Source organism: Cololabis saira, chromosome 9 (genome assembly GCF_033807715.1).
Source record: "Cololabis saira isolate AMF1-May2022 chromosome 9, fColSai1.1, whole genome shotgun sequence".
In the NCBI taxonomy this organism is placed as follows: Eukaryota; Metazoa; Chordata; class Actinopteri; order Beloniformes; family Belonidae; genus Cololabis; species Cololabis saira.
The window spans coordinates 27539615-27565384 of record NC_084595.1 but is presented as its reverse complement, the minus strand read 5'-3'; the positions used below and the strand labels follow the sequence as shown (position 1 = coordinate 27565384).

General features: G+C 38.9%; 1 protein-coding gene across 2 annotated transcripts in view; it reads right to left on the bottom strand.

The window, feature by feature from the left end:
• Positions 1–299: 299 nt before the first annotated feature.
• The window catches only part of LOC133450403 (EGF-like repeat and discoidin I-like domain-containing protein 3), a 141205-nt gene continuing 115734 nt past the window's right edge, over positions 300–25770 (bottom strand). For both annotated transcript variants that reach the window (XM_061729016.1, XM_061729017.1), the window contains exons 9-10: positions 11421–11576; positions 300–2977 (exon numbers count right to left, since the gene is read on the bottom strand). In XM_061729016.1, the coding sequence (XP_061585000.1) occupies positions 2828–2977; positions 11421–11576 (306 nt within the window). In that variant the 3' untranslated portion in view covers positions 300–2827. The remainder of the gene's footprint in view (positions 2978–11420; positions 11577–25770) is intronic.

Genomic DNA, 25770 nt, shown 5'->3' with positions numbered 1-25770 from the left:
CAAACTGAAAGAGTTTTTGTTTGAAGCATTATCTTTTTTTTTTTCACTGTACATTTCTCACCCTCCTCTGCAGGCTTGAACTTAGCCAGTATTATATGAGCTGTGTTTCCTAGATGGTGGTTGACACGGAGACAGGAAGCAAGAAATATGCGAACAACAGACACAGAAATACAAAGACACCATGGCTTTCCCCATTGCTTCCCTTTCTGGGAGTTTTACAATGCACAAGACAACGGATGGTGCGTATAAATCAAATGTTATTAGATCTTTATGATATGCAAGAACAGAATGTGCCTGTGGACATCTTTGCCGTACTGTACTGCTCACGCTCATACATCATGCAAACTTCCTCAGAGCTCTGTAGCTGGCCTGCACCATGATATGTGCTCACAGGGAGCCAACTACAGAGCTCAATCAGGGTGGATGCTGGCCAACATACAACCGTTTGGCTGTAAAGCTAGAGTCAAAATCTAAAAAGACAAAAAAAAAAAAATCTGTGAGACATAATATATTTATGCTTATTCTGTGCCCATGAACCCACATAGTGAAAGCCACTGATTCACATAGAGAACAATTTTGCACAAAATGAAAAGCTTGAGCAAAGGCTTTCAGTGCAACATACACAAGTGAGATATTTCTGTCTTAAAACACTCCAGGACCATTATAATCTACAAATACACCATATATAACAATATAACTTATACTGTTTATCCCAACGCAGTTTTATCAAAAGCAGAAATCTATTGGATGTGGTCACTGCCAGTTCCCCCAGGAAATTGAGATTTCATGTGATAACAGGAGAAAACACCCAGACACACAAGAATATTGAGTAATATTATATTTCTAAAGGTTTTCTTGCTCTGCTCCCTAATATTTGGAAGAGTCAGACATATTTGTGATGCCAGTTTTGATTTGTGAGTATTTGTGATCTTCAGAGATCAAAGCTGTCGAAAAAGGCTGATGCTTTAAATGATCATTGTTTTCCTGTAAATGTCTTACTTTTTTCTGTAATCTCAAAGAAGTTATGATTTAAACATATATAATTATTCATTTTTTGAGATAAGATGAAACCTGGTGAGTTTATAAAAAAAAAAAACATGCATTAAAGTGGATGTGGCCCCTTTCAGGTCTTATTGTGGCACTAAAGAGCTTTGGAATAACTCGTCAAAAAGGGAACCCACTCGAGAAATTCCTGTCTGTTTTTATGCACGGAAGAACAGCCTGTGAGGTTTGACACTGCGATTAAACCTCAGGATTTGTTTACTTCTTTTTCTATACCCAGCCAAGCAGCGCTGTTCATTTATAGCAGAATGCAGCCAACAGTCGTATGAATAAAGGGAAAACTGCATAAACACCAGGTCTTAAACTTTTAATTACTTTACTATTTTCAGCCACACTGTTAATAGAGCTTGAGATCCCCTGAAGAAAATGCTAGTTTAGAGCTTTATTTTGTCGGCATGGCAATTATCACTGTAGATATGAAAGAATGCTGTTCATGTACTGGTATCTTGGACATTTGCTCTCGTTTAAACATAAGGAAATGTAAATAAAATGATTTATTGTGTTAACAAAATGTCTTCAAGAATGCAACGCTGCATGTAGTATTATTTAAATAATTGCTGTCCCTTGTCCCACATTGTCTCCCCATAGTTACTCTATAAAGGTGCCTGAACATTAAACATTGTGGGTTTTTATGAATGCTATCATCCTGAGGGTTATTTTGCCCTTTCTTTCTTTTTCTTTCTTAGCCGATTCAACTTCGATCTTTTAGACATTATGAGAACACTAAATGCAAATTAGATTTTTTTTTTAAACTAAACAAAAACAAAAAAAAAAAAAAAAAAAATAAATATAAAGAACTCCAGACAGTAATATTTTATAAAACATCCTGCAACAATCAGAAGGTTACAAATAAAAATTGAAGATCCTTGTACGAGCAATAAAACATTGTAACTACAGCTCATAAGTTTCGGTGCCGCAGTACAGCTGTTAACGGCAGCTTTCTTTTACCGTCCCACATGTCGGCCATCTTTTAAGTAAGCGTTTACATTGCGTTGTGACGTTTTTTGGACAAATTTAAAAAACGCACATTAAAAATAGGATGCTAAATAAAAGCCGTTTGCTCTGAGGCCTGAACATTTTAAATGATTTGTCATAATATACATTTATAATTCACACACCATGCAGTTTCTTAGTCTTTTACATATAATACAAGAGCATTTATATTGTTTTGATTGATGTAGCGATGCAAGTGTCTTTTAGGGTAAAAGCATGGCTCGAGGAGGTGCTGAAATCAATTAAAAATCATATTTAGGAATGTGCTAATATGTCATCTTTACATGGTACCTGCGACAGTTTAATTATGATATGAAGTTGGTTAATTATGTGCAGTGAAGCACGACAGACAGATTTCACATCTTTGTTAAAAAGTGACACTGTACAATAGCTTCCATGACAACAAGTTAAAACCACAGTGAGAACCCCTCTCTGACTCCACCCCAACTCCTCCCCACCCATATATATATATTTATATATATATTATAGAAGTTCATTCCAAACAGGATGGCAAATCTTGAGTACAATAAAAAGACAAAGATCACACCTTAAATAGGAAACTGAAGAACAAAAGTGGAACAGGGGCAGGTTGTAAATCATTGTACAAAAGAACAAACAGTAACCCACCACAACTAAACACTTATTCTTGAAAAATCCATCGGAAATTGATTTCTTTTTACAGGCTGAAAAGTTTGTATCTGAAGTACTGGATGATATACTTCAGTATGCCAAGGGACAGGGGATCATGGCCAAAAAGATGAAAGAGAGGACATCACTCTTGCTCTGTGCATCCCAGTATTTCTACACGCAAAGTGATCCTGCCGTACCACGACCACGGGAGGAGCCGGACGAGCCGAGCGTAGATCGGTGGTTCTATCACGTTCTTTCTGTGTGTGTCGTTGTCAAAGTTGCCCTGGAACACCTGGAAAAGATGTCAGCATGGAAAGAAGTTGTGAGATTTTCAACAGAATAATCTAAAAAACAAAACAAAAAAAAAAACGTATTTGATAATTGATGGTCTATTAATCTGAAACTCCTGCAGGAAAATCAAAGGGCTTTAATATTTGAGCAATCCAAATGTTTTGAAAAGTATGTGAAGTGACAAGAGACAGCAACTCAGATGGCCGAGTTGAATTCTGGTTGAGTTGTGGTTGGGTTTCTTTGTTCCCCTGAAGACCTCTTGCCTGAGGAGATACCAAAGAATGAGGCACAGCCAATAAGGGCTTCAATTAAAACACGGCCTGTTTGAGAACATTCAGTGAACTCAGCCCTATTCTTTGTGCTTTTCTTTCATCCGTCACACGACTGTACATCAACAATTTAGCTCCTGATAGAATTCCACATTTTTGAAGTGGCACAGCTGGAAGCATTGCCTTTCAGAGTTTGTGAAATACATCAACTGCTATTTCTCCCACTTAAACAACTGCATTAATTACATGCTCCTTTGTTGTTTGGCGCCTTAGTTTGTTTTTTTTTGGGGGGGGTTGATAATAAATGGAAAAAAAGGCTTCCTGGAGTTTGTCGTAAAATAAAAGCCCTGTTTCTCTGGTACAGACTGCATAAAACCAAACATGTTGTGCAGCAGACTGATATATATTCTGAATTAACGCACACAAATTCTGATTTAATGTTCCCAATCATATCTGACACAAGAGATTCAACCTTGAAGTTGCACAGATTTCAGTGCATGCACTGCATATTCATATCAATTCACGAGACATTAAGATCCTTTAGATGAACCCTGAAACAACAGTTTGTGACTCAACCGACCGCCAAAGACAGAGCAAAATAGCATAATCACTGCGCTGGGACAAATGCTCCATTGCTGAATATTAGAAGGTTTGCTGTGTGCTTAATAGAGAGTAGAATGAAGCATATTAGAAATAAATGTATCCTCAGGGAGTGCTCCACTGAAGGATCCAATCACTTCAATTAAACAGTTATCATCATGCCTTTGAAATTGGGATACAGTGGGAATCAGTATGGTGTAGAATGGAAAATCAGCAGTGTAAATCCAAACACAATATCATCGTATATTGACAATAAATATTTAAAGATTGATATAACTTTGCATAAGAAAGTTTGTTTAATTTAATTTAATAAATAAAAGCACCTATTGCATCATACATTTGGATTTAATCAAGCAATTCTAAACCATATATATATATATATATATATATATATATATATATATATAGCTGTGACATACTACACTCATTGAGCAATTGTTTGTCCGGTAGCAGAATAATATCTTATAATTAAATATTCCCAAGCAAAAATGCAATGATGCATCAATCTATTAAAGCCACTCTCTTGCAAGGACGTGTGTGATTTTCCTATCAATATGGCTGTGGCGGTACACACTTATTCTTAATGCAGCACTTTTGGCCCAGCCATTTAAAATTTTATTTTTTTTTAAGTTTTCAGGGCTTTCGCATCTTTCTCTCACTGAATGCGGCAGGTGGATGCTTTTAGCAGTTTTCCTTCTCACGTCTATTGCAAACATATGCAGGTCACCTTCTCATCGTGCATTCTTTTTCATCATGTTCCTCCTGCAGTGAAACCCACCCTGTTCCGTTGTTCTCATCTGCACTGTGGTGCAGAGCTTAGTCTGTTTTCAAAGTTAGTATGGACTGACAAGCAAACAGCACATCATCACATGACATCCTGCTCTTTGTCATTACTCCCCCTTTTTCTTACGTACACGATTTCATCCTTTATTGCATGTTTTTAGTAACTTTCAGCATGATATTGTATCTAATGTCCCTTCAAAAATCTTCTATTCATCCTTGCCTTTTTGTGCCTGTCTTTTACATAGAAGAGTTTGGATGAAAGCTTAACTTGGAGCCATGTGTGTTTTTGAACTGCCGTATGTAATGATATGGTCTTTGTTACCCACCAGGTGGATCCCGATTAAGCACGTATCTTTCAGGATACTAGCTCTATTGTTCCCCTGTATAACTACCTCATCATAACTGGCAACACAAAAGACTCCAGGATCTTGAACATGCAGTTAGGGGGCTCATGAGATAGCGGCCTAACCTCATTACTGCTGACTGAACTGGACATGATCCCTTTGTTACGGAGAAGCCCTGGGAAACAACTTCCGTCTTCCCAGGATGTTTGGCGTGACATTTAGTGCCATTTTCTTTGATTAGTCAACACGTCAAATAATGAAATGCCACACGCTCCAAATATAAAACAGCCTTGATAAGAAATGTGTCCCACAGGAAGTGTGTGCAGCACCTTATCCTGTTTTGCAAAAGTTTTTAAGCATTAGGTGTATATTTGTTACATGTCGATATGTGTTTTATTGGTCTTTATATTGTCTCATGCTTCAACATTGATTATACTGATGAGAACTATAATAAATGTAGACTGAAGGCAGTCATCAGAGAGCATCTTTTTTTCCAAACATTTGACAGTGGTAGATGGGAAATGCGTTACATGCTGTCATGACAGCAGTGTCACACCTGATAATATCACATGTAGCTGATTTGACAAGGTGACGTGCACGGTGTAGGAAGAGGAAATATAGAAGAAATGTCTTTGAAATAGACTTCATTGAACTGGATATACAGTAGGGTATATTGGATAAAATTAAATGCAGCACCAGCAACATATTTGAGAAACAACTTGGACTTGCTGTGCAGAAAATAATTGAGACAGGGTAAAGATAAAAGACTGATGGATTTGGTTCCCTGGATTAGTAATCAACCACACTGAAGTCTGAGGGAGCGTACTGTTAAGAACGCATAAAAAGCATCACGAACTCTGCATGACTTTTTTTATTTTAGACAAAGGTTTTGCTTATCCCACAAATATGGAATCTACAGTCTTAAGAGTATTTCCAACCCTGTGAAGAAAATGTATTCATTACTTGACAGTACTCCTAGAATTCCTTCTTCCATATTCCAGCAACAATTGATCAGTTGTGTTCCAGCTTTGGAAATTAGCTTTCTTCGAAGTTACTGTCATATGGGATTCTTAAAAACATCAGTCATCGAAGCAGCCCGAATGTAATTGCTCTTAAACCAAAACAGACTTCTAACCTGACCTTTGTCAGTTTTGGGGGATTTATTGTTTTCAAAGGTCTTTCTACAAACCCTTAATGCTATTGACTGAATGTTTTGAATGGATGTTCATATGCTTGTAGCTGAGTTTGAGCAGTAGCAGGACTTTAATGCCGATAGAACGAGCCAAATGCTAATATTCAGTTAATTCCTTCATACAACTGTAAACAATATGATAGTGTTTCATTATTAATGAATTCTTGCAAGCATCCCTGCTGGTAATTCATAAGAAGATAGTTGAATAAAAAATAAAATAAAAAACATAATCCTTCTAGCAGCTAACCTACCTAGTCCAAAAAAGAGGGAATTACAAATGCGTCATTAGTGTGAAATGTGAAATATTAAAACAAACCAGCAGCGTAAAAGCTAAGAGGTGTTTGTTTATCTACTATTACATGCTTTCTGAAGTTTTTGACTTTGCCATTTAGCTGCATAAGAGCCCCTTCAAACAGCAGCGGGCAAGCGTGAGCGCTGCCCTCTGTGCTGCATAAAGCAGAATTTAAAAGTGCTTTATGAAAAATACTTTACAAGCAGTGCTTGGAGCTGAGTCAATAAATGCTGCCCAGGGTTCTTATTTTGCCAGCTTGCACTTGCAGATATATGTACATTACATTTTGAATGGGGTTTATACATGCAAAACAACTGTTTTAATGAGTGCTGAGGAGGATTCATGGATATTCAAAATGGAAGTTCAAAAATGCAACAGCATGCTATGCTGGGTCGTGGTAAGTAGAGTCCTGTGTAAAATTGTGTAGTGACAATCCCACAGCAGACAGCGACACAGACAGTGACAGCAGTTTACAAAGACAAAAGTGGTCTTCAGAAGTCTGCTATAAAAGAGATTAATAAAAGAGAACACAAAGTGAGCTGAATATGGAGCATTAAATAGACGACTGTGCAGCCAAAAGACAGAGGAGAGCACTTTTAATGCCCTTGGACTTTTGTTGTGGCTCTGTGAAGACAGCTGTAGTTTCACTGTGTTCTCATCTGTGTCAGGCCAAGCCATCAGATGTGGTGCTCCCACTCCAGATTTTGTCATGCATAGCTGCAGTCACTTTCTCTTAGATCTTTTCTTTTAGGCGTCTGATGTCAGTGGAACTTTGCAGTTGCTGGTTGTTTTCAAAGTGCATGCTTTCACCCTCTACTTAATAGACTTGTGGTGTCTGCAGAGAGGCTGGGTCTGAGAAATGTAACATAGAAAACACTAAACCACTAAATTAGGCAATACGGTGAGCTACTGTAGGTACAGTATTTGGTGCGCACGCAAAACTTGTATACTAACTAGAATATCTTAAATACTTTGCTCTTCTGTCATTTCAAATGCAGTCTACTCTTGAGATCAACCCTTGGCTTGTGCAACCTTCCAACAGCTTGTAGGTCATTAGTTTACAACATTTGGGCAGCGACTTACATCAGATATGCAGGCGAGATTCCATATTTGAGTTTCTGAGTAAACCAAAAGGGTTGTTGTAGTTCCAAGTAGATCTCATGTGTATCAAAACAACTGAATTTATTCTAAGCCAACGCAAAGATTAAACTACAATCAGCAACCAAAACAGGTCCACAAACCGATCCAGAAAGTTACATCGCCATTTCTAACTATTGATTCTCGTGGCTGGTGGAGTCAGGAGTGCAGGCTCCGGGAGCTCCACTGCTGTCCAGTCGCTATTATTTAAGGTTACTGCACAGTTTATGTCAAAGGAGCATGTCTGTTTGCTCTCTGCCATCATGTTACTTAGTTTTGGCTGCGATGAGTTAGCTTTGACTTCAGTGAAGATGAGGCTACCAACTAAGCCTATTCTCTAATCCTGTGCTGGACTCTCAGCTAATATCTTTTAGAATCACAGAAAAACTAAATACAGTCATTTTACAAGGAATGTATTTATAGCTGTCACCCTCTGCCTTAAAAAAAACTGAAAGTTTACCTGGGTAATTAACCCCATACCCCCTGTGAAACGTTAAACAAATCAACTACTTTCCCACTACATTGTCCCTTTCAGCTTACTGTACGAACATGAAGGAGCGGTGCTGCACAACCAGCGTGGTGACCTTGGTGTGGAAAGTATGTAGATGGACAGTTATTACAGCAAAGCCATTACGAGCAATGATGCATCGTCAAACATGTTTCGCTTTCAACTGAGCCTATTTGGGATTTGTGTAGAAACAGATGGCAAACAAGGAAATCTAACTAGATTTGGAATCTATAGACGTGGACGATGGACTGTTGTGTTTTTGGTCTGCTTTGACAACATATGTATTCTGATAGAGCCTTCTCTCGATCTAGATATAACTGCCTGCAGGTTCTGCCTCACAGGAGCTGGAGGGGGAAGCTGAGAAGAATACTTACAAGCCTCTGCCACTGTGCTCGAGCTACACACACACACACACACACACACACACACACACACACACACACACACACACACACACACACACACACACACACACACACACACACACACACACACACACACACACACACACACACACACACACACACACACACACACACACACACACAAGTATATGCTAGCCAAGTGAAGCATTGTGGTTTGGCAGGAGGAGTCTTGGGAGTCCAACAGCCAAATGTGTCCTGTAGCACTAAGGGCTGCTTCAGCTGACTGAAGGAGGAAAACACCTCCAAGAATCACACATTTAACAGCCACTTGGCTATTAGAGGTCCTGCTGAACATGCTTCCTTTCTAATACAGAGCAGACTTTATCACAATGTCTGGGTGTTGTTCTGAAGAATATGACACAAAGATGAGCATAGATGTTTGTATGGTTATTGAAAGGGAATGTACGTACAGTAGTTTACAGCAGCAGATTTGTGAAAATGTGGGTAAGAAATAAATATACCGTTTTCCTGTCTCAGCCGCTACTTTCCACTTCTGCTATGTCAAGTGAGGCTTTTTCAGGTGTGTAGTAGGTGCTCAGTACTTAAATTACTTGACTGAAAATCATGCTGAGCACGCACTGGCCCATAGCCAAATATTCTCACGGGAGCCCTAAACTCATGAAGCAACAAATCTGAACTTTAGAGGTGAAAAAAAAAGAAGAAAGTTCTGGGCATCGTCTACAGAGCTGCAGCCCCTACAAGGATAACTACATAAACTGACGGAAGCTTTTAGTCTTAATAAATCAATGCTTTGAAACTATCATGCTATGTTAAATAATCGTTCTTTAAGAAAGCCTAAGTTTGAATTAGAAATTGTATTTATAATTTAACAAATAATTCTGACAAAGGCAGCAAATCATATCTGCAGCTTCTGTTAGGGACATCATCAAGGATGAAAAAAGGATGGTTACTGGTAGACATTAAGGCATTAGAAGCACCCAACCAAGCTTTTAAGTATTTAAGTATTATTCATAATCAACTAGAATGTATTAATAATTAAAAGACAAATTGAAAAAGGCAAGACCAAAGAAAACTTGCATTCATGTAACTTTTACTTGTACTAATAGTTTTGGGTGCTTCTTTGTCCTCATAAAAGAAGTTGCTAAGCCTCAGAATGGGCTGCATTCATGCATGAAGTCTTTCCTGCTGCATATGAATATCTTATAAGTATTAAGATTTGAATTTTCTGTGCAAACTTTCCAGGTTGTCAAAATATATCATGCATGAAGACAAGTCTCTCAGTGAAATGGAGCGACATTTACTCCACCAAACAGTTTCATTAAAGCCCAGTCTTCATACAGTATATTTGTTTATCCACAAGTTTACAAAATCATTTATTACTTACAAGATATGTTTACTCTATGATCTTAAAGTCTTAGAAAGAACAATTTATAATTAAAGTGAAAACTGAAATGAAGCTATAATATAAAACACCAAAATCAGTGAATAAAGGTCATGTGACAAAAAACAAACTCTGTTTCAGGCTTTATGTATCATGTCATAATCAAAAATAGTCTAGAACTTATCAGATCTTATAATTAAGTAAACACAACTATGACATATCACATTGTGCCATCATTAATTTAACAAAAACTCCCAGACCTCCCAGCAATTTCAACCCAAGCCAGACCATGCAATGCTTAGAGATGTTACATAAACACCCAGGAGCTATATCTCTTTTCAAGTCTGAATTGCAGCTCAGGTTCGGTTTGCAAGTTGCATTTCAACAAGTACAATGTCCTTGAGAAGTGGAAGTGTTTGGCAATGATGCACATCACATCAATGTCAGTCGAAACCCCTCGTACCAACTGTCAAGCATGGTAGTGGAGGGGCATTGATTTAGGCTTGTTTTTGCAGCACCTGGGAACCTTGATGAAGTTATTGAGTTGACCACAAATGACTTTATCGTAATTTTGAGTCACATGTTAGGTTCTCTGTTCTACATCTAAAGTTTGGCTGAAATTGGATTATGTAACAGGACAATGAACACGCCTGCAAAACCTCAACATGCTGGTTGAAATAGGATAAAAGCTCAGACTTCAGTCTGATTTAAATGCTGCATGCCGTGCACAAACCTGCAAACCTCGAGGAACTGAAGCAAAACGGCAAAGTCGCATGATCCAAATATTCCTTATGAAAGCTAATGAATCATCCGGTATACTTAGTTCTTTTTCACAAACTGCTTTAGGATTAAGCCTTGATGTTTCTTAGATACATTAATGACCCAATGTATTTGGTCATGTGCTGTTGTACATCCAAATTAAGATCTGGTCTGGGCCAAATGTAGTAAAATCTTAGATTTGAATAGAGGGCGTTTTTCTCTCTTTTTCACAATTGCTTGCGTGTGCATTTTGCTTATCAATATCTGCAATCAATACATTAGCATTACATGACAAGGAAGGTGGGCTTATCTTTCAATAGCACAGCAGAATAAAACAGAAAAACAAACCCAACCTCTTATACCATCAGCCTCTGAAAGACAAGAGGGTCTAGTGTTCGACACAACCCTGTGCCTGCAGCTGTCCTGATATCAGCAGCTAGGCTTCTGCAGCTCTGCACTGTCTGTTGTTGAGAGCAATTGTGATGGACATGTGAACTCTGTTGAAGGGCCGTAAACTAGATTTTCAGTGTAGCACTGACCAAGTCAGGCTGACAGAAGGGTTTTATCTTATCCCAAGCCAGGCAGAGGCAATATAGACCAGGCAGGCTGAGCTATAGATAGGACAATGTCAAAGGGAAGTGGAGAGAGGAACAGTACAGTTTCCAAAATGGATATCTTTATAGTTAATATTCGTCTTTTTGTCTTCTGCCTCAGGTTTACTTCCTGTCTATGTATTTTTAGACCCAATGACTGTTTTTGGTTAAAATCATAATGGGCTATGAAAGCAACCTACCTTGTCCTTCCCTTGTTTCTCATCTTGGTATACAGTCCACCGCTCCCCATCATTGCTGTAAGCAAGCTTGTATGAACCAACAAACTGGACGTGCCCAAAGTCTTTAGCTCCTTGGGTGATGATGCCCGTAATCTTGGTTGGCATAAGCAAGTCCACCTGCGAGAAGCAAAGGCAAAAGAGCAGAATTTAGAGAAATTAGATTGCTTGAGAAACTTGGCAAATTAAAGTGTCCTCACTTTCAACAATCAAACCTGCATTCTTCTATTTTACATTTTGATGTCATCAGTTGATTTACTGTATAAAGACACTGGAAGAAAGTCAAGTCAGTTTCAATAATTCACAGAATATTGAACAACAAGCCTAACTCCACAACTGCACCTCAGCAAAAAAGAAAATGCACGCTGCAGCAGCTTCTGAGAGCCATACTGCTCCATTTGGGTTAATTTTTAATAGCATCTCATTTGTTGGAAACAATTTACTGTGCAAAGGCTGTTGGTACTAAACCCCCCAAAACTTAAACATTTATTGACCCTTTAGCAAACATTTTTCAATATATATTTTTTTTATTTTAGAGAGTAAGTACTCAAAGCTTGTGGTTTGATACCAAAAACAGTTTAGGCTCCGCCCTAAAAATCATATCAACGCTTCAGCGAGAAGAAAGGGCCTTGCTATTATGACTACATAGGTTCAAGTTTTTTTTTTTCTTTCCTCCAAGTAAAATGTTCCCACTATGTTAATTATGCTGGGTGAATAATGTATGGGAACAGTCCAAAGTAGAAGTTAAGTGACAAGCTTTGCCTGCTAACAGCCAATCTGGTGGAGTGCATTTCTTATATCATAATGGTAAAGGGAAGAATTATGAAACACATCACTCTAACTTATTGTTCTTCAGGATTTGGCACTGATAATGTAATTTTCATGCCTATTCCACACAGTGAGAACTGCCAAAGTACTTTTACATTTGTGGAGCACTTTAAAAACAAGGCTTGTTGTTGGTTTTCTTATTCAACAACAAACATTTCCTACTTCAAACATTAAACATTTGCGACATGAAAGGTATGAAAACTCTGTGGCTTCCCATGAGATAAACAGTCTTTGAAGGCACTTTTTTATTTTTATTTTATAAAAATGTCAGAAGATAAACTGTGAATTATTAATAGCGTTGCCTGACGATATTAATAGCTTAGATGTCACTGTAAAACTGACTTACTCATCACACACATCAGTTGGGCACCAATTTACCATCAACACGGGATGACTTAACTGGGCTGTGCTTACCATTTGTCTGTGACATGGACTGTGGCAAAAAAAATAAAATAAAATTAGGAGCACAGATAGAGCATGTGAGACTAAAAGATTTATTTATGTATTTTTTGCTGAATTGCCTGCACAGAACGCAGAGACAACCATTCATCACATTAACTGGCCTGGTCAGAGGCCAAAATACACTATGTCATGCTGCTCTGACAAAACCAAAACCGGGCCGTCCCCTTGCAGATTAAATAAGTCAAAATATCAATTCATGAGCTATGCATGGTCTCAGCTTTGCTCTTGAGGAATGGCAGAACACTGCAGTGTATCTTGCACAACATCTTTGTCGTGCAACTTGGTGGACTCAGGTTACTCCCTGGGTATTGTAGCTTCTCTTAAACATTAACTTATAGTTATGCTTATAAAAAAAAACTCTTTTAAAAAAAAAAGTCTTGTAAAACCTTTGATTGAGTTAATGGAAGTAGAACAAAAGATTGCATGTGGACAGTGGTAATACATCTGTGGGTACAGGTATCCTTCGCAGTGCAACTGCACACATGTTCTGTTTGTCGCTATGAAATAAACTCTGCACATGCATCCACTTGTCTGTAACAGACAGCGCGTTGCCATTTCAGCTGTGGCAGCTGTGGAGAATATTTTTCTGGGATAAGAATACATTACAACAACAGCTCTCTTTTAGTGACAATAATGTCTCCACAAACCCCTTGAACAAAGGGGCTAGGAGGAAATGGTGGCAGGTGCTGCTTGGTTGATTCAGAGGGGCATGACACCTCGCATTGGGAGGCTTTGATTATGCTCCAGTTGCAGAACATTGAAGTAATCTCATTCCACCCTAGCAGTCAAGTCTGCCACCAAAACAAAGGCATGCTTGAAGCGAAACCTGTAATTGCTGTCACAGGTAGCGGTCAAAAAATACGACCGCCCCTAGCGACGCCAGCCCTCAACACTTTGATGGCCCAAACTGAATTAGAGAGCGAGATAAGCTTGTTAAAGCAAGGTCTCTACTCCAGCTCCCACCTTCTATTCTTTCTTCTATCAAGCTCTCAACCCCAATCGCTCCTCCGTGAGGTTTTTAACTCACACAGCCTGGGAGTGTGTAACGTGTTTGTAGCAACCTTTAAATGCTTGTGGCCTAAATGTTCCAAAGAAATAAAACAAGAATCGATTTCAGGATTTTGCTCTCTGTATCAGAGATGACAAAATGTGATTCATTTAGCTCAAATCTGAGCTCATCTTCCTACTTAAAACAAATTAACACATCCATAACATAGATAGGGGTCAATCACTTATCTGTATTTCTCTTTGATGACAGCGTGCAACATTTGTGCACTTCTGCCAGACAAACACTTCTGGCGTCTATCCTGCTCATTAAAATGAGACTTGGAGTGTAAATCTTATGTTCCTATTTGAAGTGGCTTTGCCATTGCAGGATAAAAGATTAATGCAGCAAGACGCAGCACTAAAAAGAGCTGAATGAGGCCTGGTTTGCCTTTTTAATGAACACACTACATGCATGCATTGCAACCTGCTAACATTATCCCACCAGCTGTGCATATTTTCCCAGAAGTGATGAATATTCATTTAATCTTCAGTCTCATAGGAATGTGCGAGTGTAATGTATATTTTCTCTATATTCTCGTAGCTCCCAGAGGAGAATTTGGCAATGTATGCACACAACTGACAGGAAAGAGAAGGCTGACGCTACGGTCCATCAACACCACACCACTGCAACGATCATTACAGCATAAAGCCAAAGTGAGATCATAAAAACACAACATTCCAGTGCTCGTCTCGCTTTGTTATGGCATGCCAGTTTAACACTTAAACTCTGCATGGCCATGCAAGGCCAAGGGAAGACTAACATGCAGCCACACAAGAGTAATAGGACAAGCCTTCTGGCTCTAACTTAAAGTTTGCAAACACAGTAGCCTACTGTCCACCTCTGGGATATCATTTAAAAGATATTAATAAAAAATGGAACATGTACAGCTGTGGAATGTCTCCATGCAGCTGATAATGTCAAAAAAATGTTAGACGCAAGAAGAATCTCCCCCCTCGTACACTTTACTCCCACCGGCGTAGGCTAAATGCATTCATGCGCAGCCACGACATCAGCTACATCAAGTGCAAAACTTAAAAAAAAGAAAATTAATGAATAAAATAAAATGCTTGTTTTCAGAAAATGAAAAACAATCGGTATAATCAACACAATATGCAGGGATCTGTTTGAATAATTCCCTTTGCAAACTGTGCCGTTTGAAAGGGAAACTCCTGTAAATACACATGCAGCATCAGGGCAGGTGCAAAAATCCCTGAGTCTGTGCCTTTCAAACACCAGTTTACCACTGTGCTAGAATAGCAGATATCATAAGTATATTATTTTTTTAAACACCAAATCAGTGTTTGAACCAACCACAAAACCATAGTAAATCCTCCCTCCAGTCATTCTCATGCTACCCAAGCAGAGGTCTAATGAAGGCTCCACAGAGAACCAGCACCACACTGATGAAAAATGAAAATCACGATGAAAAGTACCGAGTTCAGGCTGGATTACCTCCCGAAACATTAGACATGCAATATCATTCAGAATGAATCAAGAACTTCATTTCAAATGCCGAGCACAGAGGCGGCACACAGGAGCCAACTGTCTGTAGCCTGTCAATACTTTCAGTTTATTAATTCTATGATACGGCTTACGTTGTCAAGCAATTATACAAACCTAAGAGTTCAGGGTTCTGCAGCTTTTCTAAACTGAATTCAACCTGACAGGTTCTAACTCCCAGCGACAGGAAAATAATTTGTTTAACACATATTAAAGAGGGTGATTTGCCTAACTTGCTCTCATTTACCGTTACCTATCTATGCGGTATCAGATCTGCCTGCGCTGTGAATGTGTCAGAAAAAACACGATGTGCTTCTACAAACCAAACAACTTTGTAAATGCTTCTTGTACATCTAAAAGTGCTAACATAATGAAGGAAAAGGCTGCAGGCAGACAGTCTCCAGACAGATGGATGTCTGAGTGCAGCACTCTCGAGTGTAAAGAAAAGCTCATTTATGTCACGATACCTCTCTGAGTGAAAAAAAAAAAAGAAAAAAAAGAGACAACTCAGTATATAATAGCATAACAACAGAGACGACACCTTGGACTTTGCCATTATTAGCATTTATATTTTGGAGAATATGCGTCACAGACCACCTGCACTGCCCTTTTACAGGCGTTTAGTCATAGCATAAAAACTCCACTACTGTGATTTTATTGTCTCTTTGCTGTTGAAACTCAAACGATGGTAATGGAAACACCAGCTACTCAAGGTGAATCCAGTAACATCACCGTGTTCATCCTTGGTCAGAAAGCCACTTACCTGCGACACAGGAACGAGGGACGATGTCATGGCCGATGGGGTGTAAAATCATGAACCAGAGGGAAAATGAGGACACAGTGGCTGGATTACATTTGCATTAATGGGAAACCAGATACAGCCTATTACACAGATAACACCTGTTATATTTTACATTTTTGTCTCTTAAACTCTTGTCGTTTTGCAAAACAATATGCATTAACGCCATGATGAGTATGTTGTGTACACACTGCACGCCAAAGGGCCCAATCACAGCTCCTGTGGTCTTCTAAACACATTTCTGGGGAGGTGCACATCAGGCCATGGAATAGGAAACGATTTGGAAAAGTATCAATCAAACTTTACCTAACAATCATAATGACCAAAATACATTCGATCAAAACTCAAATTCATTAAATGTGTTTGTTTTGTTATCACCAAAGAAAACAGCCTGCAGCTCGTCACAAACTGCTGCAGCCCTGTGGGACAAATACATATGACAACTTATTAAATTGCCAAAAGAGGAGGGGGGATCACAAATAAATGCTGGTTACTATGAATAAAAAAAGAACGGAGTCTCATGGCCAAGTTAATAACATGCCTTTACGCCTTCAGGCAACATGTAACATCAGGTAGTAAAACATATTTAACAACCATGACAAGGTTTTACTATGAACCCGCACACATTAACCATATGGTCGACCCAACAGATAAAGAAAATGTTCTCATGTCTGCAAGTTCAAGTAGTTTAAAAACAAACAATGATTTGAACATATGCAAGTGTCAGTGGTTGCAGTTAACATTATTTCCTTTTTTCAATTTGAACACAACATAAACATACACACACAGTCAATGTCCTTCATAGCATCTTATGTGATCTGTGTTTTTCCACATGAGTTATTGGGATGTCAGAGGATATGAACGCCCGCTGAGCCCTCACGCAGGGATGAGAAGTTCTGTAGGCAGTCTCCGAAGTTGCCGTGGAGATTCCGCATCACAATGGGAAACCGTCAAAGGTCACAAACACCACTCCAGACAGAATTTAAACTGTATGTACTGATCTCCAGTGTGAACTATAAATCAGAAGCAGCTTTCTCAAAGTCTCGTCTTCACGTGACATGCGGCCTGATGTCAGGGATACGAACGCCTTAGTCACGGATCAAAGTGACTTGTTTTTGCAGGGCATGATGAGACTCAGCTGGCCAGTGCACGTCTGAGGCTCAAAGTACAGGGGTTATGAATGAGGGTAAAGCACAAGGCAGCGACTCAGTGAACTGCAAAACATTTGCAAACACACACAACTTTGAGATCCAGATAATCACACATGGATCGAACATTGCAATGCATTAAACATCTTCCAACCACCTCCCTCTTTCTCTATGCTTTTATATTCAAGCCAGCACACTTGAATGAAGCATTAAGGATCAGGATCAGGATGATCAGGATGTTATTGAGTGCAAATTCTTACAAACTCTCTCTTAAAAAGCAGCACAAAGGCCTTTCAGTCGTGTTGAAATAGTTGCCTCCTGTCCCTGCTATCAGCAAAAACCAGCCGACATAACTTTGGAAAGCTGCGACGTTGTGACAACTGCAAATCGTTTTACATCACCATGCCACACATCAACATCAGGGAAACAAGCTCACAGTCAGTCAATAAAGACAGAGGCGACTGATTTAAAAAAAAAAAAAAATTATGGGAGAGAAGACAAGCAAATTAATTTTATCAAAAAAAGGGGGGAATAAATCTGTAATGGCAAATCTGATCACGCAAAAGCACAAAAAAATCACGCAAAAATCTGATCTCTTACTACAGGAGAACTACACTGTGTGATTTTTCAGCCCTTTTTACATGAGAAAAAAGAATAACCATTTTACTCAAACCTATAAACATCCACTGTTCATCTGGAGATGGGAATGGCTACCGCCAGCATTCAGTCCTGCGCCGCTGGTGTCTGTCACCTCCGATCAGCAGTAATGACATCATGAAACCCGAAGGACGTGCTAATTTTCAATGAATCTGCTTCACTCACGGCTGCAAGAGTCGGCGAGGCTTTGAGACCATCAACTTACAGGCAAAAACAGACATGATGGATTGATTTTTCTCTTATGGACAGCAGCTGGTAACTCACCCTTAGCCCTGCTGTGATGATAAGTTGTGCCATCTCATCAAAAATAACTGAATATTTCTTTTTTTAAATATTGGGCATGATATGAGGCTACATTTTCCTTTTCTATATCTTAAAATATTCCTTAGCTGTTGTCTTTAAGTTACGTGGATGGTGATTTTATCAAATGATACCTAATATGATTAACAGGATACTGTGACATCACAGACTCAGAGCAAAGAATTATCCATCTTCCTCTTTACTAAACTTCACATACTGCATTTGATGTACTTTGGAAGCCGAGACCAATTTTAAAAGAAGATTCATTCCATTTGTGTTGGGGGTGGGTGGGGGGGGGTCTCTTGGTAAAAAAGGAGAGACAATAACCTCTTGTGATGATACTGTGGTGCATAATATACAGCAAACGGATGGCGCAAACGTCAACCTTTTTGCTTGTGACACAAATACACATGTAGCCATTTCTTTTTCAGACCAGTTTTTCCCTATTTATATCTCAACATAATAAAACAACAGTTTTCAAATCAAAAGGGCATATTTGGACTATAAAGATTGCTTTTAATTTATTTCTCACCTTTTTGGCGCAAAGCAAACGTGACATTTCATCACAGCCAGCTGATAAAACACAGGCACTAACACCTGGACGGGCCTCCACCAGGCTACTCAGAACACAACGCTATGAAATAGATGAAGCCTTACTTCAGCATGCCGAGTTACGTCCAAGGGTTGCAGGAACCATTTAAAAGAATTGATCATGGCAAAAGGAACAGGAAGGAAATCAACCTTAGTGCTCTGGATCATTTAAAGCCACTACAGCAAGTAATACAGCATCCACAGAATCAGTCGGGCGCTTCCGATGTCAGTATGAGTGAAGCGAGGGAGTATGATCCGATTGCATAAAAAATGGCTTTGACGGGCACTCGACAGCACACTTGGGGGAATTTCACACTCTGCTTAATGCTCACTGTGGCTAGACGTGTGACGGACCCTTGCTGATGAAGTCTAAAGCAGTCTGTCCCCATGTGTGATCTTGATTAAAAGTCCCATTTTTAAATAACCCTGAAGGAAAGACAACAGCTTTCTGCTGAAACAGTAAATACTGCAAGTTTAATATTAAAGTATGGTTTTCACATTCTTAAAGTGATGACAAAGGTTTTGAAGGTATTGCAAGAGAGACAGGACTTCAAAATAAAACTGCCTATGAATCAGCCACCAAATTTGTATTGAAACTTTATATCTCCTGAGTAAATAAGAGAATAATTCTTTTTGAACTGTATAGATGTGGGTGGGGGTTAGCCGGCTTGTCATGAGATGCAGCATATACACTATGAAACCAAAGATACACATGCACGAAGCATTGGACCCATTCTCTGCTACACTGATTTAACATCTGCCGCATTCACTTCTGACAGTTCCTGCAGATCTTGTGATTAAAGCAGGCGCTGCTGCAGACTCATGAATCAATCATCCTAAGATAAAACAGATAAATGCAACCGGCGCTAGCCGACAGGGAGTGAGGAGGACAGAGGCAGGAAGAGAGAGATGAGGATCAAGTTATAGTGTTCAGAGATAAGATTGCTTCCGAGGATAATGAAAACAAAAGAGTTGCATTACACGGATTCCAGACCTGCACATTTAAGAGCACATGTGGAGGGAGGGAACACTAAAACCACACACTTAAAGCCGAGAACAAGATGGAATTATTGCTCCTTTTGAAACTCTATTTTCAGGCTAATTGAATTTGCATACGGGTTGTGGGGGAACTGCATAAATTGGAGTAAAGAAAAAGCCATACAGGGTACGACTAAAATTAGAAATGTGGTACGTTTTCAGATTAGTGTGGATTCTTCTGAGATTGTTATATTATGCTCTTTAGAATGATTTATGAACATCAGTAATATACAGTTTCATAGATATACAGTATCAGAGTAGTGCCATCTAACATCCGTCTCTACAGAAGTCTGACAACAGCGCACAATAATCCTCCTTCATATGGTGCCCCATATTCAAAACTTGCCAAGTCTTACAATACTCTCCAGACTGGTTGTGGCTGTGTAAATGCTGCAAATTTAATCCAGTCTGTCTGAAACTAAGCTGCCGCATCTGCCCAAGTTAGTGCTGGCAGAGGGGTTTGCAGTCATGTTGACCGTTATCCCGGTTTACAAGAGAAGTATCGCCAGATCTTTTGACATTGAAAGAAAACAATTGGGAAGAAAATAGATAACAAGATGTGAACCAGTTAATACATTTCAATTGGATATTGTATATGTACTGCAAATAACTGAGTGTTATTGCTTGCCATGTTGTCAGAAAATCTTAGTTGTCTTTGAGAAAAGAAAAACCCATATAGGGTATAACTAAAATTAAATATATGTGGTACTTTTTCAGATGAAATTACTGTCAAATAAGTACAGATGAGTGCTTGAGTCCTGAATCAATACAAATTCTTCTACCGGTAGTTTTTTCAAATGCAGAATCTATGTTCCAAATGCTAACTTTCATTACTAAGGTTTGAAATATAAGGTATTAAAGAATAAAACCTAAACTATCTGGTCCCTACCACATCAGAAAATTAAGTAAACACAACCTCAGCTGAGGTCCAGCAGAGGGCACATTACATCCTTTAATTGTTTATCTAATAAAGTCAAGAGGAAGAAGCAGAGCGTGGAAAAATGAAGTACACTCTTGCTGCTTACACAGGAATTAAGAAGTGAATAAGCAGCCAGGTACGGTTAATCAAATATATTTGATTAAATGATCATCAAGAAATGTTAAGACGCAGAAGCTTTGGCAATTTGTTGGGCAGGTGTGCTAACAAAATGCCAATAAAAAAAAATGTTGGCTGTTTTCGTAGAGAAGCAAGTGTTGCTGTTCATCTTGGGAGCTTATTGCACTAGTCAACATTTGAAGTGGATAAAAAGCAGTTCATCATGATGCCTCATGACAAGACCGGATATTGTACAACATTCTTAAACAACATGCAAGTGTGTTTTTGATCCACTTCAAATGTTGACTGCTATATTTGGAATTCATCGTTATACTGGGAGAAAGGGTATTTACAAGTAGTAAATGCTGAAGAAAGGCCCAGCCTTTCCCAAAATGGATGTTAGAGGTATTTCACTCCAAGATCCGACCCTGCAAATGCTCTGAGAAAGTCCCAAAAACTTAAAAACTACATCTTGGATTGCAGAGACGTACGTTAACATGTTAAATCATGAAGGTCATAATAGCAAAATCAGAAAAAGACTGAAAACATGACATTTTGTTTGTAAAAGGCATCAGGTGAAAGCTCTTTTCTCTGAAAAGATGATACTGTGCCATAAGTTTGCAAAGTTGTATCTGAACCACTTCGGAACAACGTCTTTTGAAAATATACCTGAGTGGGGTTATTTAACCATAATGCTCAGAACCAAGTTTAGTGAAAACCAAGTGCCGTGTTGGAGGGCGCAGGAGTTTTGGTTTGTTTTGCACATGCAAGACCTGGGTCCCCTGAAGTCATTAAGTTAACCACAAACATATCTTTAATAAAAATGAATTCTAACCCTTACATGTTATGCACTGTAGGACAGATTTATACATATTCTTTCAAAAATCTAGTTCTTGCAGCTTGAAAAATGTTCTCACCTCATTAGCCTTGTGTTCTTCAATTTATTAGTTTAGTGGTATTATCAGTTTCCATGTGTAGCCCAGTAAGTAAGACAAATAATGATAAAAAGCTGTGCAGCCAGTACAAGAAAGAGTAATTAATGAGGAGAAAAGTGCCTTTATTTAGAGTTGGCAAGATCCACTTATTATAGCCTACTATTTAAACAAATAAGTACACAAATAAAAGCAAATACTAGATTTAGAAGATACTTTCTGTATGTTTCTTGGGTGGATGGGTGAGTCCATTTTTCCATGCAATTAATTTCAGAATAGTACTTGTCTTTTGTCCCTGAAATAAAGCCATTATCTTGTTATTCTAGATAATCAACCTCCCTCTTAAGTCCCTCCACGCTACAATGCCTTTACTCTCTGTGGGAACTTTTCTGTTTTTAGAGAGGACACACTTTATCTTTGCTGAATAAACACTTAAAATGAGACCAGAATTTAAACGGCACACATTAAAGCTATACTCTTCCGTGAATGTGAAGGGATAAAACAAATGCCAAGCTAATTCTATTTATCAAAAGAAATAGACTTTGGAGGTAGCAATTTGTTTAGTAAGCTGTGCTCAGCAAAATTCATGAAATGATACCCGGTTTGATTACATCAGATGTATGCTCACAGGCACTGAGCGGGAATCAATCTAGCATCACATCCACTTACTGATGCTTTGAGCATTTGATCTGCAGGGGACAATGCTTGAAGTGAAGTGTCAACATGCACCGATGCTTAAGGAGCCATTAGCAGACAGCTACGGTACTTCACTTTGCTAATATATTAATTCAGTCATGTGCAAATGTCAAGGACTTTTTCAATTCAAATATTTGAAGGCTAATAAATTGACTTCAAGGTAATAAGCACAACTTCCAAATTCGATATAATGTAAAGCATTTTGAAACACAACAGACGTTTTAATGATACTGAAGCTAATTCACTCTTCAGTCCACAGAACAATTTATTTTACCTCTGACTTCAGGCTACTACCAGTTAGAATAATCTCATCCTTTTGCTTAAATGATTTTAATTTCTTTATTATATGTATAGATTATGGACTTATAATGAGGTTTTCTCCATATTTAAAATAACCAGTGATTCTGAACTATATGTATTTATGAGTGCACGTTTCTATCCAAGTGACCTATCCATGACCTTGAAAGAAGTTAAGCTTGCATGGAAAAAATGATGGATTGATAAAAAAAAAACATGATAAATATGAACACGTCATGTTTGAAATTGTCCCCAGGTAAACATAGTATTTCACACACGTTTTGTATCAATGCAAAACTAACTTCAGCTATCAGGACTGTTTTTACAAAAACTGATATTTCCCCCTCTACATTTTGAAAAATACCATCATTTACATGACCCTGCATAAATACGCTGTTAAGGGGTGCTATGAGCAGCCAAACCTACAGGCGGCAGTGTAACGAGAAGCATAAAGTCAATCGGAATCCTGGAAAAAAACATAACTACAGAGTAACTACAGTGGCCAAACAAATTGTAAACACAGGTCCCACACATGACGCTGGTGACGATTCTGTCGCATAATGTGATGTTCTGAAGCCTAAATGTCTGTTTCCCTCTGTTTACAAGCAGACGTGAAGACAGAGTTTTGCAAATCTCCAACTTTGGCCGGGGTTTTCAGAAATGATTGTTTTTGGTGACTTTGAGCTTCGTTTTCATGTAAACGAACGGCCAAAATGCATGAAAACACCACAGTTTTTGCTACGCGTAAATGGGGCCTTACTTTGCCTTTGAGGCCCATCAATGTGTCATTGTGTTAGCAGTGGTCATTTTCTGACTCACCAAAGTGAACTGGTGCCTTCTTCAAAGTATTTTTTGTCTTGAGCAACACGTTTTGGAAACAGACATGTTTCATATTAAGTAAGCCAAGAAAAACGTGAATCTTTTTCACTAATCCAAGCCAAATCAACCAGTTTTTGGTTGCCATGAGCAACTAATGATAGGATTAACGATACAAACAGCGTTCTTGTGACCAACAAGACAAGGATGAAAGGAGAAGGACAGGGTGATGCAAACAGACCATTTTAGTTTATAATGGGTTGTATTAATCTATGATACTGTGCACAGCCTGAATTTGACAGAGTTATTCACACTTGGCCTGCTCACAGTCTCAGTTGGTGTGACCCTAGCCAAATTGGACCCATGAGAAGTTTAATTTTTAGAGCTTTTATCTCGTGAATTAAACATTTTCATTTGCCTCGGATGAACAATGTGTGGTGACTTTTTCACTTCTCAATTTAGGATTCTAAGTTGGTTAAATCATTAATGCTAAACTAAAGGAAATCACCCATCCAGATGTAAGTTGTTTTTTTGTTTTGTTTTGTTTTTAAACCTTTCCAACACCAGAGTGATTTCTGATGTCCAAAAATAAAGTAATTAATTCATTAATTAAAAAAAACATACTATAACGTACAACACAGTCTTGTTCCAGGTCATAATGGGTGAGGTGTGTTTAGAAGCAATCACAGTGATGACCACAGTGATATTATGTACATAAATGAGGCTCCAGACATAGTGTTCATCCCTCTATCCTGAAGGTTGTGCATCTGTAGGTGGTGTAGGTCGTCCTCCAACCAGTGTCAGCAGTTTGAGCTCTAGGCTGCTCATGTGTCTAAAATGTCCTTGCGCAAGATTCTGAACCCCTGTGTTCCTGTCATCTAGTCAAAGCTGAGCATATTGAGGCTCAGTTAACCCAGCTGCTTTCCCATTGTCACTTCCAGAGCTTAATAGAGTCAATCAAACCCGCCCTGGCCCCTGATTTCAGGCCATAGTCTTTCATGGGCTGAAGGCGGTGTCAAGGCAGGAGGGGGATTTTACAATTCAGAATTTCTCCAGCTTGTTTAATGACTTTATGGCTACCTATGTGACATATTTGCTTTACTTAAAACTATCATCAACATTTGTCACAGAAACAATAGATCCAGTCTATTATAGATCCGCAACGAAATGCCTAGGTCAGAGGGGCAGCACGGTGGGCTATCAACCCCAAAATAGGAATAGTAAGAATTATTTAGCGTATGAACGGAGGTCAGGGCGAATGGCAGGTTTCACCCTCTGCCAGATGTGGTTTGATAGTGGAAAACTGGCTAATATGTTCAACATGTTCACACAAGATTAATAATATTTATAAGTGTGAACCATTTCACATTGACTCCCTCTTTGCATGCCGACAGCGTGTTAATTCAAGGACAGTTCTTTGAATTGATGCATCATTATAAGAGATATGCACTCTGCAATATAAACATCTGAGCAGGTATGAACTATATGGAACCTTTCATATCCACAGCATTGAGCTTCTTCTGGCAATAATGTTCACAAAGCCTGACCTGTCCAATCAACTTAAGGTCAATTATGTACCTCTTAATACCACATAATGCTGGATTCCTTGTTTTCTTGCTGTGCTCAAAACAGTGAATATTGTTTTCGATTCAAATTCAAAAGTTTTCTCCCTTTCGGCCTTAAGGCTGAATTATGGTTCTGCGTCACACCAACGCAGAGCACACGCCGCAGCCGTGACGCCGTCGTGAACCCTTCGGACTTCTCCGTCACTCCATTTCGCAGCGGTGCAGTACCCCCCGCGGCCGCTAGTTAGCAATCTTTTTCTGAATGGTTTATCCGACTTTTTCCAGGCACAGTAAATCAAAGAGATAAGGACAACTATTGTGCAAAAAAACAAAACAAAAAAAAAATCAAATATAAACGAAGAAAAGAGCCCTAAAAGTTCACTACTGCTTCAAACCGGAAACCGGAAATGCGTTGCTTCCAAGCGAACCAATCACAGCCCTCTCTGTCTGCGTGTGGTCTGCGTCGCCTCGACGCGTAGTTACAATTTTCGGGAGGTGCACGTCAGTGACGGCGCAGGTGACGGCGTGTGGTCTGCGTCGACGAAAACCACACGCCGTAGGCACGGCGTCGTTTTGACGCAGAACCATATTTCAGCCTTTA